Here is a 16,081-nt window from a genome sequence, read left to right as displayed (position 1 = left end):
AAGAATGGATTTGGTGAACAGCTAGCAGTCTAACTCAGGAACTTCCTGCTTTAAAGTTTTCTTAAGGGTGAAAAAGTCAGGATTACACATTATAGGATTATAAATTGTAATATCCTTCCATTTTAGGAATTACACTGTCGGAATATTTCCGTGACATGGGCTACCACGTCAGTATGATGGCTGACTCTACCTCCAGATGGGCTGAGGCCCTTAGAGAAATATCTGGTCGCTTAGCTGAGATGCCTGCAGGTAAGTCTTTGTACTGCTTATTATGTAAGCAGGACTGATAGGATTTGGGGGGTTGGCTTAGACCTTCTCTTTCAAAATTTCTTTTCATTTTTCAGATAGTGGATATCCTGCATATCTTGGTGCCCGTCTGGCCTCTTTCTATGAGCGAGCTGGCAGAGTGAAATGCCTTGGAAATCCTGAAAGAGAAGGGAGCGTCAGCATTGTAGGAGCGTAAGCACCCAAACTGTTTCCTTTCCAAAGAATAACAGGTCCTTTATGTTTAAGGAGCCAATATTTAGCCCCCTGAGGGGAGTGATTCCTAACCAGGGTTGCATGCCAGAGTCACCCAGGGAGCTCTTTAAAATGCACGTGTAGGTGATCTCTAGGTTTTCTGGTTCCATAGCTTTGACTTGACTGATTCATTATATTCAAGTTTCAGTATCTCAGAAATAACTCAGAAAATTGTAGACATGTTAAGGCAAGATTGTACCATGATGAAAACAGTGTGAAGGAGTTCCCTCGTGGCACAGCAGGTTAAGGATCCAGCATTGTTACTGCAGTGGCTCAGGTCACTGCTGTGGTGTGGGTTCAGACTCTGGCCCAGGAATGTCCACATGCCACAGGTGTAGCCAAAAAAAAGTATACTTTGTTCTCAGAGCTATTCCTTCGTTCCTGCTCCATCTGTTTGATTAGTGAAACTGATTATAATTAAATATCTATCTCATTTCTCAAACTACAAGGTGTTTAATAGTTATTCTTATTTGCAGCTTAGTACTGGCTTTTTTTTTTTTTTTAATTAACTATAGTTGATTTACAATGTTGCGTTAGTTTCAGGTGTGCAGCTTCAGATTCTTTTCTGTTGTAGGTTTTTACAAGATATTGAATATAGTTCCATGTCTTATACAGTAAATCCTTGCTGTTTATTTTATATGTAGTGGTATGTGTCTGTTAATCCCAAACTTCTAATTTATTCCTATCTCCTTCCCTTTTGGTAACCGTAAGTTTGTTCTCTATGTCTGCGAATCTGTTTCTGCTTTGTAAATAAGTAGATTTGTGTTTGTTTGTTTTTTTAAGATTCCACATGTAAGTGATATCACAATATTTGTCTTTCTCTGCCTAACTTACTTCACTTAGTAGGATAATCTCTAGATTCAGTACTGGTTTTTATTTAAATTGTTGTATAAGATTTTCTCTCCAAAGGTCATTTCTAAAGTTATTTACATTAAAATTGACTTTCCAAAAAATTGCTCTTTTTTTTTTTTGCTTTTTAGGGCTGCACCTACAACATATGGAAGTTCCCAAGGCTAGGGGTCAAATCGGAGCTACAGCTGCCAGCCTACACCATAGCCACAGCAACAAGGGATCCAAGCCACATCTGCAATCTACACTGCAGCTCACGGCAATGCCGGATCCCTGACCCATTGAGCGAGGCCAGGGATCGAACCCGCATCCTTATGGCTGCTAGTCAGATTCATTCCTGCTGAGCCACAACAGGAGCTCCAAAAATTGTTTTTGTATATAAGTTATTTTCCATAAGCATTTCTAATGACATTTTCTTCTTTTAAATTTAGAGTTTCTCCGCCTGGTGGTGATTTTTCTGATCCAGTTACATCTGCTACTCTTGGTATTGTTCAGGTATATCTTTTCCTAGTGTAGTCAACCTCTGAATAATCCCTCCCCCCCCCAGGCTGTCCTAATGATATCCATCTCATTGTGAAGTATTTAATATACTCACTAAAGAGTAGGCAGTGGTAGAGTCTGTTTTAGGAACATCCTTACTATTGAAAACCTTTAATGCTGTCTGCTCTTTCTTAGTTCTTTATCAGAGTTTATAATAGGCTTAATATCTATAAGCTGAAAATATGTCCGGATAGCAAAATTTTATTAGTGTTCAAGTATTACTATACTTTTACTTAGAGCAACTATAGGAGTAGAAACAAATGGGTCCCAAAACATATAATGGCAAAAACCCCATAGAAGTTTCTTTCTCCTCATGGTATGGTCCAAGGCAGGTGAGGCTGTCTCGGGTCAGCTCTCTTCCTTTTAGTAGTAATCCAGATATCAGTACTTCTTCCGTCTTGTGGCTCCACCTAGCCTGGTAGTCATCTGCATCTGGCTGCTACAGGGGAAACTGGAGAAGGCAAACCTGCTTTCTGAACCTTGGGCTCAGACATAGTTACTCCACTCATTCTGTTAGCCACACCCAGACAAAAGCAAAGCTGGAAAGTGTAGTTTCTGCCAAGGCAGCTACTTCCCAGTGACAAGGCAAAAATTTTAGTGGAATTTAGCCAGCCAACCTGGCCATTAGAAGTAGCCTAAATGAAAGATGTATATTAATCAGGGCTATAATTTTTTTTAAAGTTTATAGTTATAAGCATGTATTATTCATATGGGAGAAATAGAATAGTTGCCTATTTTCTATTAGTATCAGATAAAAGGAAGTGGCAGAGGCTAAACTTACAACTTTGGGGTGTTTACCCTTTGCTGAAATTTTGAATTTTAAATTGTAGGGAAATGGGGGGCAGAGTTAGGAATGTAGAAAACATGTGAATGTTTGGCCTCAGAAAAATGACTGTGAGATCTTTTAGGAATGGCACTTAGTGATCGGGAACTGAATTTATTCAGAACGTTTAGAGGTTTTAGTTAAAGCGAAATGTCTATCTCAATAAACATTTTCTGGTTCATCTGTTTATACGGTACCATAATAATCTTCAGAAGAATCTTTCTGTTTTTGTTTTTTTCTTTTTTTTTCTTTTTTTTTTTTTCTGTTAGACTTGACACACTATTAAGGAAATTCAGATAAATTTTGAATTTTTTTCTTTTTTGGCTGCACCCATGGCCTGCAGATCCCCTGGCCAGGATTGAACCTGCGCCGCAGCAGTGACCCAAATATTGCAGTGACAACACCTGATTCTGAACCCACTGAGCCACATGAGAACTCCAAGAATACTTTTGTTTTCTTTTTTCTTTTTTGGCTGCCCCACTGCTTATGGAGTTCCCAGGCCAGGGATCAGATCCGAGCTGCAGTTACAACAGGATTACATTTTTTTATTTTCAAGTTTATTCTATTTCATTTATATTTGATACATACTAAAAAGATATATAACTTGAAAAATATAGAGTTGCATATTTGGGACAAACAATAGGCTTCAATACTTTTTAAAAAATGTTTTATTTTTAAGAAAAAATCTTGTGTTTTGTTTTGGTTTTGTTTTGAAATCAGGTGTTCTGGGGCTTAGATAAAAAACTAGCTCAACGTAAGCATTTCCCTTCTGTCAACTGGCTGATCAGCTACAGCAAGTACATGCGTGCCTTGGATGAATACTATGACAAACACTTCACTGAGTTTGTTCCTCTCAGGACCAAAGCTAAGGAGATTCTGCAGGAAGAAGAAGATTTGGCAGAAATTGTACAGCTTGTGGGAAAGGTGAGTTGTAAAATCCCATGGAGGACAGATCTGCGAGTTACCCTGGAGTGTTTTAGGAACAAACAGAACCTTGGATATGTAAATTCAGACTTATAGTGCTTTAGATTATTCTTTTATCTAGCAGATAACAGGAGGTGCCTACTTGAGTTGTGAAAGGTAGAGAGATAATTATTGTTTTGATTATCTGCTGTTGAGCAATAGACCACTCCAACATTTAGTGTCTTAAATAGTGGTTTTGGGGTTGGTGCGTTCAGCTGGGTGTTCTTGCTTGGGGCCCATCATACAGTTGCAGTCATGCTGGCTGAAACTATAGTCATCTGAAAGCTTCTTGGTGTGGTGCCTGGGCTAGAATGACTAGAACAGCTAAGGGTTGGCTGGGCATTTCTTTACATGGTGTCTCCACATGGCAGTTCAGGGCTCTCAGAGTGAGTATTAAGAAAGAAGGGAAGTAGAAACGACCAGCCTCATGAGACTGGGCCCCAAAACTAGTAATGACATCACTTCTGTCTTATTGTTTTAGTCAAAGCACCCACAGAGCTTGCCAGTATTCAAGGGGAAGGGCTTGTACTTCAGCTGGTCAGTTAAAAGAAGTAACCACATATACGGCCTTTATATTCTTTTTGATCTTTTGGTCCTGATTATATCATAGATAAGAAAGAAAAACTGACATGTTATTTCTTGAAATAGAAAGTACTCATCATCAACCAAATTAGAGGTAGAGTTAGCATCTATTAACATATATCTTTGCAGGTGCACCAGGGCTAGGAATTTAGACAAATTGGATTTTAGTTCCTTCAGTATTAGCTATGTGACCTTAAACATTCCTGTGTTTGTTATGTTTCAGAGGAAGATAGTGTAATTATATTTAGCCAAATTAAATCTCAAAATTGAATAACTTCTCAGATAGGGTCTAGTGCTAGTCAGGACCTCAGAGTTCTCTATCTGGTTCTGCTCTTTTTATTATCTTATAAAGTCATCTCCTAATTTTTTTCCAGCAAAAGATAATATTAGCTAGCTAGCAGATATTAAATAAATACTCATTGCTATAAATGAGGATTATGTTTCTACAAGAGGAAGTAGAAGCAGAAGACCTCCAAAGCCAGACAGAGACAATAGAAGAAAAGAAAATTAAAGGCTGATTTTGTTTATGAATGTTGGTATAAAAATTTTAAATCAAATTTTAGCTTATTAAATCTAGCAAGCTATTAAAACAATAAAATAATACATCATGAACAAATAAAGTTTATCTCAGGAATGCAAATAAGATTCAACATAGAAAGCCTATTGTTTGTAACCCAACAATGCCCTAGAAAAGGCAAAATACAAAACAAACAAATAAATAAAACAAAACTGATGGACTAATATCTAAAATGTGCAAAGAACTATAGTTAACTGGAAACTAGAACCCTAGTAGAAATATGGGCGACAAGAAAGACAGATTATGGAAGAGAGAGAAGATTAACATACCTGTGGAGAAATGTCCAAACAACAGTGAACTATCAAGTTACACTGGTTAGAATGGCAAATGTTAGAAAGCTGGATAATTCCAAGTGACATGGGGATGGAGGAACTGGATATGCTTGGTACGAGTGTCACCTGGTGCTGGCCTTGCGGCGAGCACAGTATTTGCTTGTATGCCCTGTGACCTAGCAATTCTGTTTCTTTATTTCAAAACAAATTCTCAAGCAGGTCCTTAAATGGATGTGTTTGTGGTGGCAGGGAGTTAGAGGAAATCTAAGCTCTCTTTACTTGGGGCAACAGATGGCAGATAAAAAACAAGGAAACTGCGTACCGTGGAGAATGAACCATACAAAAACTGGAAGCCGCAGGCAGACCTCAACACATAGCAACATGGGTGGATCTTAAAAACAAAGCACCTAAGACACAAGACTGCTTTACCTAGTTGAAAATACTAGTACAAAATAAAACGTACATTTCACATGAGTTTGTGCACATTAAAGAATCCACATAAAGCACATTTTAATATTTGCCTGTGGTTGAAGAGGGGGCAGGGGATAAAGGAGATTTTAAAATAGAAGGAGGAGTTCCCATTGTGGCTCAGTGGAAATGAATCTGACTAGTATCCATGAGGACGCAGGTTCGATCCCTGGCCTCACTTAATGGGTTAAGGATCTGGCATTGCTGTAAGCCATGGTATAATTCCAGACATGGCTCCAATCTGTCGCTGCTATGGCTGTGGTATAGACCAGCAGCTACAGCTCCAGTTTGACCCCTTGCCTGGGAACCTCCATATGCTGCTGGTGTGGCCCTAAAAAGACAAAAGAAATAAAAAAAGGAAGTTCCTGTGGAGCACAGTGAGTTAAGGATCCAGCATTGCTGCAGCTGTGTTGCAGATCACAAATGTGGTGCAGCCAAAAAATTAAAAATTAAAAAGTTAAAAAGAAGAAAAGCAGAGGACCTGATCCTTACCTCCAAGTAGCCTCGTGCACATAGACAACACAAATCTGCAGTTAACTTACCTGGCCTGTCACTCTCTCACAACTCCCAAGAAATCTTTGCTTGTTAGGCTAATAGGATGATAGCAAAAGTACTATACTTGGCATTTACATAGTTTTAAACATCATGTAGTGTTAAAAAAAATAACTGTTCATGGGCTTTATAGATTTTTGTGAAACAAACATCAGACTGAGTATTTAAATTGTTGAGAAGAACCAAGCCAGAATGTGAAGAAGAAAGTGTTTCAAAAAAAGAGTATCAGTGTATTTGTGTGCCTATGTTCATAGCAGCACCTATAATAGCTGACAGGTGGAAGCAACCCAGATGTCCTTTTTTTTTTTTTTTCTCACTGTACAGCAAGGGGGTCGGGTTATCCTTACATGTATACATTACAATTATATTTTTCCCCCACCCTTTCTTCTGTTGCAACATGAGTATCTAGACAAAGTTCTCAATGCTATTCAGCAGGATCTCCTTGTAAATCTATTCTAAGTTGTGTCTGATAAGCCCAAGCTCCCGATCCCTCCCACTCCCTCCCCCTCCCATCAGGCAGCCACAAGTCTCTTCTCCAAGTCCATGATTTTCTTTTCTAAGGAGATGTTCATTTGTGCTGGATATTAGATTCCAGTTGTAAGTGATATCATATGGTATTTGTCTGTCTTTCTGGCTCATTTCACTCATTATGAGATTCTCTAATTCCATCCATGTTTCTGCAAATGGCATGATGTCATTCTTTTTTATGGCTGAGTAGTATTCCATTGTGTATACATACCACATCTTCCGAATCCAATCCTCTGTCGATGGACATTTGTGTTGTTTCCATGTCCTGGCTATTGTGAATAGTGCTGCAATGAACATGCGGGTGCACGTGTCTCTTTTAAGTAGAGTTTTGCCCGGATAGATGCCCAAGAGTGGGATTGTGGGGTCATATGGAAGTTCTATGTATAGATTTCTAAGGTATCTCCAAACTGTTCTCCATAGTGGCTGTACCAGTTTATATTCCCACCAACAGTGCAGGAGGGTTCCCTTTTCTCCACACCCCCTCCAGCACTTGTTATTTGTGGATTTATTAATGATGGCCATTCTGACTGGTGTGAGGTGATATCTCATGGTAGTTTTGATTTGCATTTCTCTTATAATCAGCGATGTTGAGCATTTTTTCATGTGTTCGTTGGCCACCAGATGTCCTTTAATACACACACACACACACACACACACACACACACACACACACACACCTGGAATATTATTCAACCTTGAAAAGAGAGGAGAATTCTAACACATCCAAAGCATTGATGAATCTTGAAGGGGATATTAAGTGAAGTAAGCCAGTCACAAAAAGGCAAATGCTTATATATAACATATCTAAAGTAGCCAAAATCATAGAAACAGAAAGTAGCATGGTACTCGCCAGGGTCCAGGAAGGCAGGGAAGAAGAGGTGTGGTTTGATGGGTATAGAGTTTCAGTTTTACAAGACGAAAAGTTATGGAAATCTGTTTCGCAGCAATGTGAATAAAGTTAACACTACTGAATTATACTTAAAATGGTTAAGATGGTAATATTGGTTGTATGTTTTTTGCAACAAAAACAAAAAAAAAGAACATCAATCAGGAAGCAATTGTGAAGTGAAATTATTAATGATAATTGAATGCATATGTGATTTCTTCTTGCTCATTGATTACACCTATTGGTCCTACATCATGGCAGTAAATGTCTAAAGCCATTTTTTTTTTCTCCTGTAGGCTTCCCTAGCAGAAACAGATAAAATCACTCTGGAGGTAGCAAAGCTTATCAAAGACGATTTCCTACAGCAAAATGGATATACTCCTTATGACAGGTACTCTATCCTGATTTTTATTTTATTTTATTTTTTTTTTTGTCTTTTGTCTTTTTTGTTGTTGTTGTTGTTGTTGCTATTTCTTGGGCCACTCCCGCAGCATATGGAGGTTCCCAGGCTAGGGGCTGAATCGGAGCTGTAGCCACCGGCCTACGCCAGAGCCACAGCAACGCGGGATCCGAGCCACGTCTGCAACCTACACCACAGCTCACGGCAACGCTGGATCGTTAACCCACTGAGCAAGGGCAGGGACCGAACCCGCAACCTCATGGTTCCTAGTCGGATTCGTTAACCACTGCGCCACGACGGGAACTCCTGATTTTTATTTTTTAATTTGAGAGTATTCTGTTGAGTTTTGAAGAAGGAGATGCTCTCTCTCTCTCTCTTTTTTTTTTTTTTTTTTTTTGCTTTTTAGGGCCACACCCGCAGCATATGGAGGTTCCCAGGCTAGGGGTCAAATGGGAGCTACAGCTGCTGGCCTCCACCACAGCCACAGCAATGCCAGATCTGCGCCAAGTCTGCAACCTACAAAGCTCACAGAAATGCCAGATCCTTAACCCGCTGAACAAGGCAATGCATCCTCATGAATACTACTCAGATTCATTTCCACTGAACCACAGCAGGAACTCCCTCTCTTACCTTGATTTGGTTCATTTTCCCAGTTATGACAGTGTTTTCACTCATTATCCAGCCATCTTTAATTAGATTAAATTGTGGCTTAGTGTACAGAGCATAGGGATCTTTGCCTCTTTCAGAAGCTTTTCTCACTACCTGTTACCAAGTCCATGCCTCTTCTACCAAAGTCCTTGTTGGGTATTCACCAGACCCCACTACTCCTGCCCAATGCTTCTTTTCATTGGTCTCTGCTACTACCATGGCTTTTTTTTTTTCTTTTTTTCTTTTTGTGGCCATACCTGTCACATATGGAATTTCCCAGAAAAGGGGTTGAATCAGAGCGGCAGCTGCTGGCTATACCACAGTCACAGCAACACCAGACTAGAGCTACATCTGCGACCTAAACTGCAGCTCGAAGCAACATCAGGTACTTAATCACTGAGCTAGGCCAATGATCGAACCCGCATCCTTATGGATACTAGTTGGGTTCTTAACCGGCTGAGCCACAACAGGAACTCCCCATGGCTTATTTAAAGTTCCCATTTCGGGGAGTTCTCACTGTGGTTCACCAGGTTAAGAACCCGACTAGTATCCATGAGGATGTAGGTTCGAACCCTGGCCTCAGTGGGTTAAGGATCCAGCATTACCACAACCTGTGGCATAGGTCGCAGATGTGGCTCAGATCCGGCGTCACCACAGTTGAGCATAGGCCCCAGCTGTAGCTCTGATTTGGTCTCTAGGCTGGCAGCTTCCATATGCCACAAGTGTAGCTGTGAAAAGAAAAATGAATAAATAAATAAAATTCCCATTTCCTTTTTTTCGGCCGCTCTTGAGGCATATGGAAGTTCCCAAGCTAGGGAATCAGACCAACACCACACCAGACACCTTCGCCACTGCAGTGACAACGCCAAATTCTTAACCTGCTGCACTGAAAGGAAATGTCCCACATTTCTTTTAAACTTCAGTAATTTGAACCCTTTCATCACAGGCTAGCTTTTCTCCCTCAAATCGTATTTGGCCTCACATAAGACTGAAGAAGAGGAGTTCCCGTCGTGGCGCAGTGGTTAACAAATCTGACTAGGAACCATGAGGTTGTGGGTTTGATCCCTGGGCTTGCTCAGTGGGTTAAGGATCTGGCGTCGCCATGAGCTGTGGTGTGGCTCGCAGACGCGACTCGGATCCCACGTTGCTGTGGCTCTGGAGTAAGCCGGTGGCTACAGCTCTGATTCGACCCCTAGCCTGGGAACCTCCATATGCCATGGGAGCAGCTCAAGAAAAGGCAAAAAGACAACAACAACAAAAAAAGGCTGAAGAGGAAACTGGACAAATAAAAAGTTACCAGAATGTAAGACAAGCAGAAAATATGACAATATAATCAGTAAGGCTCAAAAAAATCTGTATCACGAAACTTAAGTTCTAGGGGGAAAATTCTTTGAAAAGAGTGTAATAGAGAGTGTGCATGAAATTGTTTATGCAGATGGGTTTGAATTGCATGTGATCCAAATTGGATATTAATTTGTGTGTCTTCATTATGAAAAGGTATGGGTAAATGAAAATGAACGCATTAATGGGGAAAGGCACTGCAATTCCCTGCTTCCCTATTATTTATTAAACCTTAACCCACCGTCACAAAGGAGTCTTTACAACTAAGTTATTTTACCGTTTGGGTTACTCCTTTCATTGTACTGTACAAAAACAAAAACAAGCCTTCAGAGCATCATTAGATTGTAGCAGTCCTGTTTGTTCTTTCTTGTTGAGTATTTTAACAGATACAAATAAATACCACTTTTAAAATAAATAAATGAAAGTATACATAGTTTCATCTGTCCATCCACCCCATATCCTGAGACGTCTCTGTCCAAAAACTCTGGTTATGATCTTTTCCACTACTTTTTTTTCATTCCTTAGGTATCATGCAATAAATATAATTAGTGTGTGTTTAAATAAAGAAACTAATGCTCTGATATTTTACAGATGAAGTGAAAAATACAAACTTGATTTGGATTATTATTTTGACTTTCATTTATCCTAGGTTCTGCCCCTTCTACAAGACAGTAGGGATGTTGTCCAACATGATTGCATTTTATGACATGGCCCGCAGAGCTGTTGAAACCACCGCCCAGAGTGACAATAAAATCACATGGTCCATTATCCGTGAGCACATGGGGGAGATCCTCTATAAGCTTTCCTCCATGAAATTCAAGGTATATTTGTTTCTACTGTAAAATTTTTTAGTAGGAAGTGTTTCATTTTGATTTTTTTAAATAGTTGGGTCACAGACCTATTGTGTGTGTGTGTGTGAAACTTGGATTTATCATTTGCACACATGCTTAGGTTGTGTAAAAACCAGAACAGACCTGAAAGCTATGTTCAAACAGGTATTTTAGTGATAAAGATTATAGTATGTCATGTCTCAAATAAATGCTGATGTGTTTTCCCTTTTGTCTTAACTGCCAGGCAATTTAGAGCTAACATCATTGCTTAAGCAGCAATTACCTTACCTAAAGTGCCTGTTAATATCTATCCCCCATGCTCTTCTGAAATGATTTCTGCTGCTTACTTCTTTTAAGTGGACTCTCATTCTTTGGGAAGTACACAAGACGTAAACAGATAATTAAGTGAAATTATCTGTAGAAACTCAAACATGTAAGATTGTTTTTCAAATATTTGATCGGTCAAGTTGTATTTAAATATTTTTTTTTAAGTCATGGCACCCAAGTGTATTTACTAATCTCCTATTGAGAAATTGAGAATGATTCTCTGAATATGTATGTCATTTATGTCTATAGTGTTTGCACTATATGTTGAAAGTAATTTATACAAATAGGTACTCATTGTATCAAGAATTTTAAAATATTCACACCTTTTGAGTCCTGTCATTCCGCATAAAAACATGTAACCCAAGGGAATAGTCAGAGATTTTAATATGGATATATGTAAAAGATCGTATATTAAACTTCTTAAATATCATCCAAAAGCAAACAGGGCCAACAGTACATTGCAGCATGTATGTTACAGTAAAAATATTATTACAGCATTAACATCTCTTTTTCAAAGAATATCCAGAGGCACAAGGAAATGCTTATGGTATAATGAGTGAAGAAAGACAGATTGCAAAGAAATTCCATATGTAATTTGATCCAAATTTTATTTTTAAAAATTATATTCATAAGAGGAGGATACAAAATATATGCAGTAATAATGCAGTGATGTGTTCTGGTAGTATGACTAAAGGTGTTTTCTTTTTTCCATTTATAGGTACATTGTCTCAAATTAACATCTCAGTTATTTTTTAATGTCATTAAGTATTTTTCTATAGCACTACTTTGTAGCTGGAGAACAGTATCTTCCTACTCTTAGGCATTTAGGAAATTTCCAATTGTTGTTACATAGACCACTTTGTTCTTGTAGTTCATGTTGTGAATTATCTTAGTGTGTATTTCCAGAAGTGGGATGATTGGGTCAGAGGGCTTCAATACTTTAAAGTCTCTTATGCATATCACTCAAGTAAGTTGTTCTCCATAAGGATTTTAAATGGGGTGCATTTTGAGATAATTTTAGAAATTTTGCTTCCCTGTTCTAACGTGATACTACTAGACCTTGAATAGTAAATTTCTCTTTTGACTAAATTCCAGCTACCATATACACGAAGAGGAATGTATCCAATACGTATTACTGCATAATTTCCCAATCTTGTGTATATTATTAAGGGTAAATCCATTGGTTGTTGAATACAGTTACTTAGCACATAAGACAGAATACTGAAATTTTGTCTTCTGTTTGGTTGGAATGTTCCTTCATTTTAACCCTTAAAGGTAATAAGAAAAATAAGGATAATTCTGCCTCTTTCCCATGTTTTACCAGTGTATCACACTTAACCTAGTACTCAAATATTAAATGTAAGTAACTCTCTATGTGTGCTGAAGATTATTTTCCAAAGGTAAATCGAATTCTGCAATGTCTTTTTTTCAGGATCCAGTGAAAGATGGTGAGGCCAAGATCAAGGCCGACTATGCACAACTACTGGAGGATATGCAGAATGCATTCCGTAGCCTTGAAGATTAGACCTGGGATTCTTTCCTCCTTTTCCTCAGCAAGCTCTCATATGTGTATATTTTCCTAAAGTTCTCATCTCAATCCCTCTGCTTCTTTATTGTGCAGCTTTGAGACTAGTGCCTGGGTGTACATGTTATCATTTGTGTCCCTGTTTATTTGATGTCTTATATAAAACAAACATTCCTTTGTTTCAGTGTTTGAAGGGCCTCCCTAATCCTTTCTCCAAAGTGGTGAATGTAGTAAATATGATATTCAGTGGCTACACTACTGTAAATTTGTCTGTAGGGTGACGTCTCTCCTTGTTCTGGGTTGGCCCTTTCCTCATCACCATTAAATTGTAAACAGGACTACTGCATGTATTCTCCTAGCAATGGATTTAGAATGGAAAGCCAGACTTCTATATATTTTGACAGGTACTTTGTGAACTGACCCAGTATCTAGGTGGTAAGGTTATTTGTGGCTTGGCATTTTGCTAAGTAACTACTTTTCAGGAAATAATTACTTTTAAAAAAAAACATAAATGATCGATGTTCCAATTATGCATTGCTTCCCCCAGTTTCAATCAAAGGTTATTTATGGGAAACTGTTGAGAACTATACTGTTTCTAAAACAGGCATTTATGGGGCTCATCACAGTAGATCTATCAGTACCCTCCAAAAAGGAGCCAGGTGGTCAAACTTAGACTAACATCATCTTGTTAAGCCTATTTTATTTCTCTAGGAAAAAAATCAGTATCAAGGACTATTGTACTGCATTACTAGGAAGTTCTTTTTAAAACTACATTGAAAACAATCACCGGGAACTTGATTCACGTCGCACCCTCTTTCTTTTCCTCAAACATCTTAGAAGCCTAAGCTTCTGAGAATCATGGCGGTGTGATAGGCAGTCACATGCCACAGAGAAGATATTTAGTAGTGGTTAAAGGTTGTTTGCACCTTTAAGGACCAGCTGGGCTATAGTGATTCTTGGGGCCAGAGTGGCTTTATGTTTTTTCAAGATAATGACATGTGTTTGTTTGCTTCCTGAGTTTTTGAATAACCAGTTTACTGATTGTAGAAAATACTACATTCTTTTACATGGTTTTTGACTCACTGGCTCAAAAAATTTCCCAGAATATCTGTAGCCACAGCAGCGTAACAGTTTCCATTCTGTTTCATGGGAATGAAATTAATTGTATCTGCTGATAACAGAATCTGGGTCATGTGGAAAGAAAAAAAGATTGTTTCTTCCTGTCTTTTATGTTTTCAAATACTAGCTTCTCTGTTTGTATGATAAAACACACTGCAGAACAGCTCTGAGAGCATCATTTTCCCATTAACTCTCTCTCTCCAGTTGTGCTGGGAAGAGGAAAGGGTATATGAACATGTCTAACAATCTCAAATACCCAAATGTAATGGCCTAAATAAAATATTTATTTTATGCTTCAGCATGTTGTTATTTAAATTTTTAGGTAATGTATTTCTTTTGGTCTATTAAGGAAAGATGCAGTCTGCAGAGAATTCAGCTGTGTTTCTGTAAATCCTTGCAGATTGCATGTTCTTACAGTGGCCTGCTATTCAGGATAGGTATTCTTCCATGCACTTTTTTTTTTAAAAAACCTTTCAGAATGTTGGAAGATAAAAATTATCATCAGTGATTTGTTGAGATGTGAACTTAATGGTGCTGCTTAGTCAGTTTGCTTCCAATGTGGCCTCCTGCCCAAAGGCCCTGAGACCAGTGGAAATTAAAAGAATTTCAAAAAGCTTCAATTCCTACCTTCAAGCTACCAGCAAACTAGGATTGTGATAGTAATGAATGATATGATGAAAAAAGTTTGACCAAGTTTGTTTTTTGTTGTTCCAGATTTGCAATGTACATTCTTTACTCCTTTTTAAGAATGTCAACATATGGGTGTGAAGCTGCTAGAGAAACTTTGCTCAGATATTCGTTGTAAGTGTCCCTTCACGTATATGTTGTAGAACTTCAGATTGATCACTGATCATATATTTCTTTAGTAAGAATGTGTTAAAGTTACAACAGTCTCTTTAAAAGATGATTCAGTTCTATAGTTATTGTGCTTTGCCTGGTCCTAAGTAGAGCCAGTTAAAAATGTTTCATATGTATTTTTCCAGTGTTAAATCTCACACATTGTACCCTTTGGAAATTTCCTTCCATCCTGATGAATAGAAAAGGTTTTATATATATATATATATATATATATATATATATATATATATAGCCTCCTTATCCTTGAAGTTTCACTATCTTTATGTTAAAAGTTGTGTATAATTGTTAAAATCTATGAAAAAGAATAAAAAGTGGATTTAAATTAACATTTTTTTCTTTTTTGTGGGTGTGGCAAGATCTGCTTAAGGTATTTTGACTTGTTTTCAGTATGAACTTTAAAGCTTTTCATTTCTCTCCTTTATAGGTTGGTACTTAAGATCATGAAAGTGGGGCCCTCACTATAGACTGCAAAAAGTCCTATAACATTTCCCACTATGGTTTGGAAATGTAGTACATGGAATCCCATAGCATTCTGACTATTACTTTAGATTGAAAAAGTGAATGGTTTCTAAATATACACTTATAAATGAAAGGAAATCAGGGTACTCATGTCTCTTTTTGGTGAATGAACTAAAGCTTTGTAATTCATGACTTTGCAGGCCAGATTATTTAAGATCCAGTGTAGCAACTCCATGTTCACGAGAGTTTTATTTCCTGAAAGGTATTTTTAACAGTTTCTAAGGGAGTAAGAAGCAGTATGAAATGAACAACTCCACATTATTATCAAGTGCCAAGTTTATGTAGAGAAATACCTTAATATTCCAGGGAAAGCTTATTCATTATAGAATGTTTTGGTGATTTTTAGTCTTTTTTGGTAATAATACAATATTATCAAAAATCTTCATGTTGTTAGTTTTATTTATTTATATTATTATTATTATTAAAGTATAGTTGATTTACAATGTTTCTTCAAGTTCTCTTGTACAGCAAAGTGACCCAATCACACACAATTTCCTGTGCTGTACAGTAGGGTCCCATTGCCCATCCATTCCAAATATAACATTTTTCATCCAAAAAAACAGCCAGAATGCCCATCCATCCCACTCCCTCCCCTTTACCCCTGGGACCTCCAAGTCTGCTCTCCTTGGCCATGATCTGTTTCTGGTTTTTTTTTCAGATAGTATCATCTGTTCCATATTTTAAATTCCACAAATAAGCAATATCATATGGTACTTGTCTTTTTCTTTCTGGCTTACTTCACTTAGTGTGAGAGTCTCTAGTCCCATCCATGATGCTGCAAATGGCATTAGTTTGTCTTTTTTTATAGATGAGTAATATTCCATTGTATATATGTACCACATCGTCTTAATCCATTCATCTGTCGATGAATGTCATTTAGGTTGTTTCCATGTCTTGGCTATTGTGAATAGTGTGCTGCTGTGAACATAGAGGTGCATATATCTTTAATCCAGTG

At 37.9% G+C, this 16,081-nt stretch overlaps 1 protein-coding gene across 1 annotated transcript in view; it reads left to right on the top strand.

Annotated features, from left to right (window-relative positions):
• Positions 1-14,047, top strand: part of ATP6V1A (ATPase H+ transporting V1 subunit A) — a 64,236-nt gene extending 50,189 nt beyond the window's left edge. Inside the window, exons 9-15 of the mRNA XM_047792169.1 lie at positions 127-249; positions 345-459; positions 1,800-1,863; positions 3,452-3,655; positions 7,856-7,950; positions 10,598-10,769; positions 12,538-14,047. Coding sequence (XP_047648125.1) covers positions 127-249; positions 345-459; positions 1,800-1,863; positions 3,452-3,655; positions 7,856-7,950; positions 10,598-10,769; positions 12,538-12,630 — 866 coding nt within the window. The 3' untranslated portion in view covers positions 12,631-14,047. The remainder of the gene's footprint in view (positions 1-126; positions 250-344; positions 460-1,799; positions 1,864-3,451; positions 3,656-7,855; positions 7,951-10,597; positions 10,770-12,537) is intronic.
• The last annotated feature ends 2,034 nt before the right edge of the window (positions 14,048-16,081 follow it).

The sequence above is a fragment of the Phacochoerus africanus genome, chromosome 1, assembly GCF_016906955.1.
Source record: "Phacochoerus africanus isolate WHEZ1 chromosome 1, ROS_Pafr_v1, whole genome shotgun sequence".
Taxonomy (NCBI): Eukaryota; Metazoa; Chordata; class Mammalia; order Artiodactyla; family Suidae; genus Phacochoerus; species Phacochoerus africanus.
Note: the sequence above shows the minus strand (reverse complement) of the source record. Positions and strands in the feature narration are given on the sequence as shown.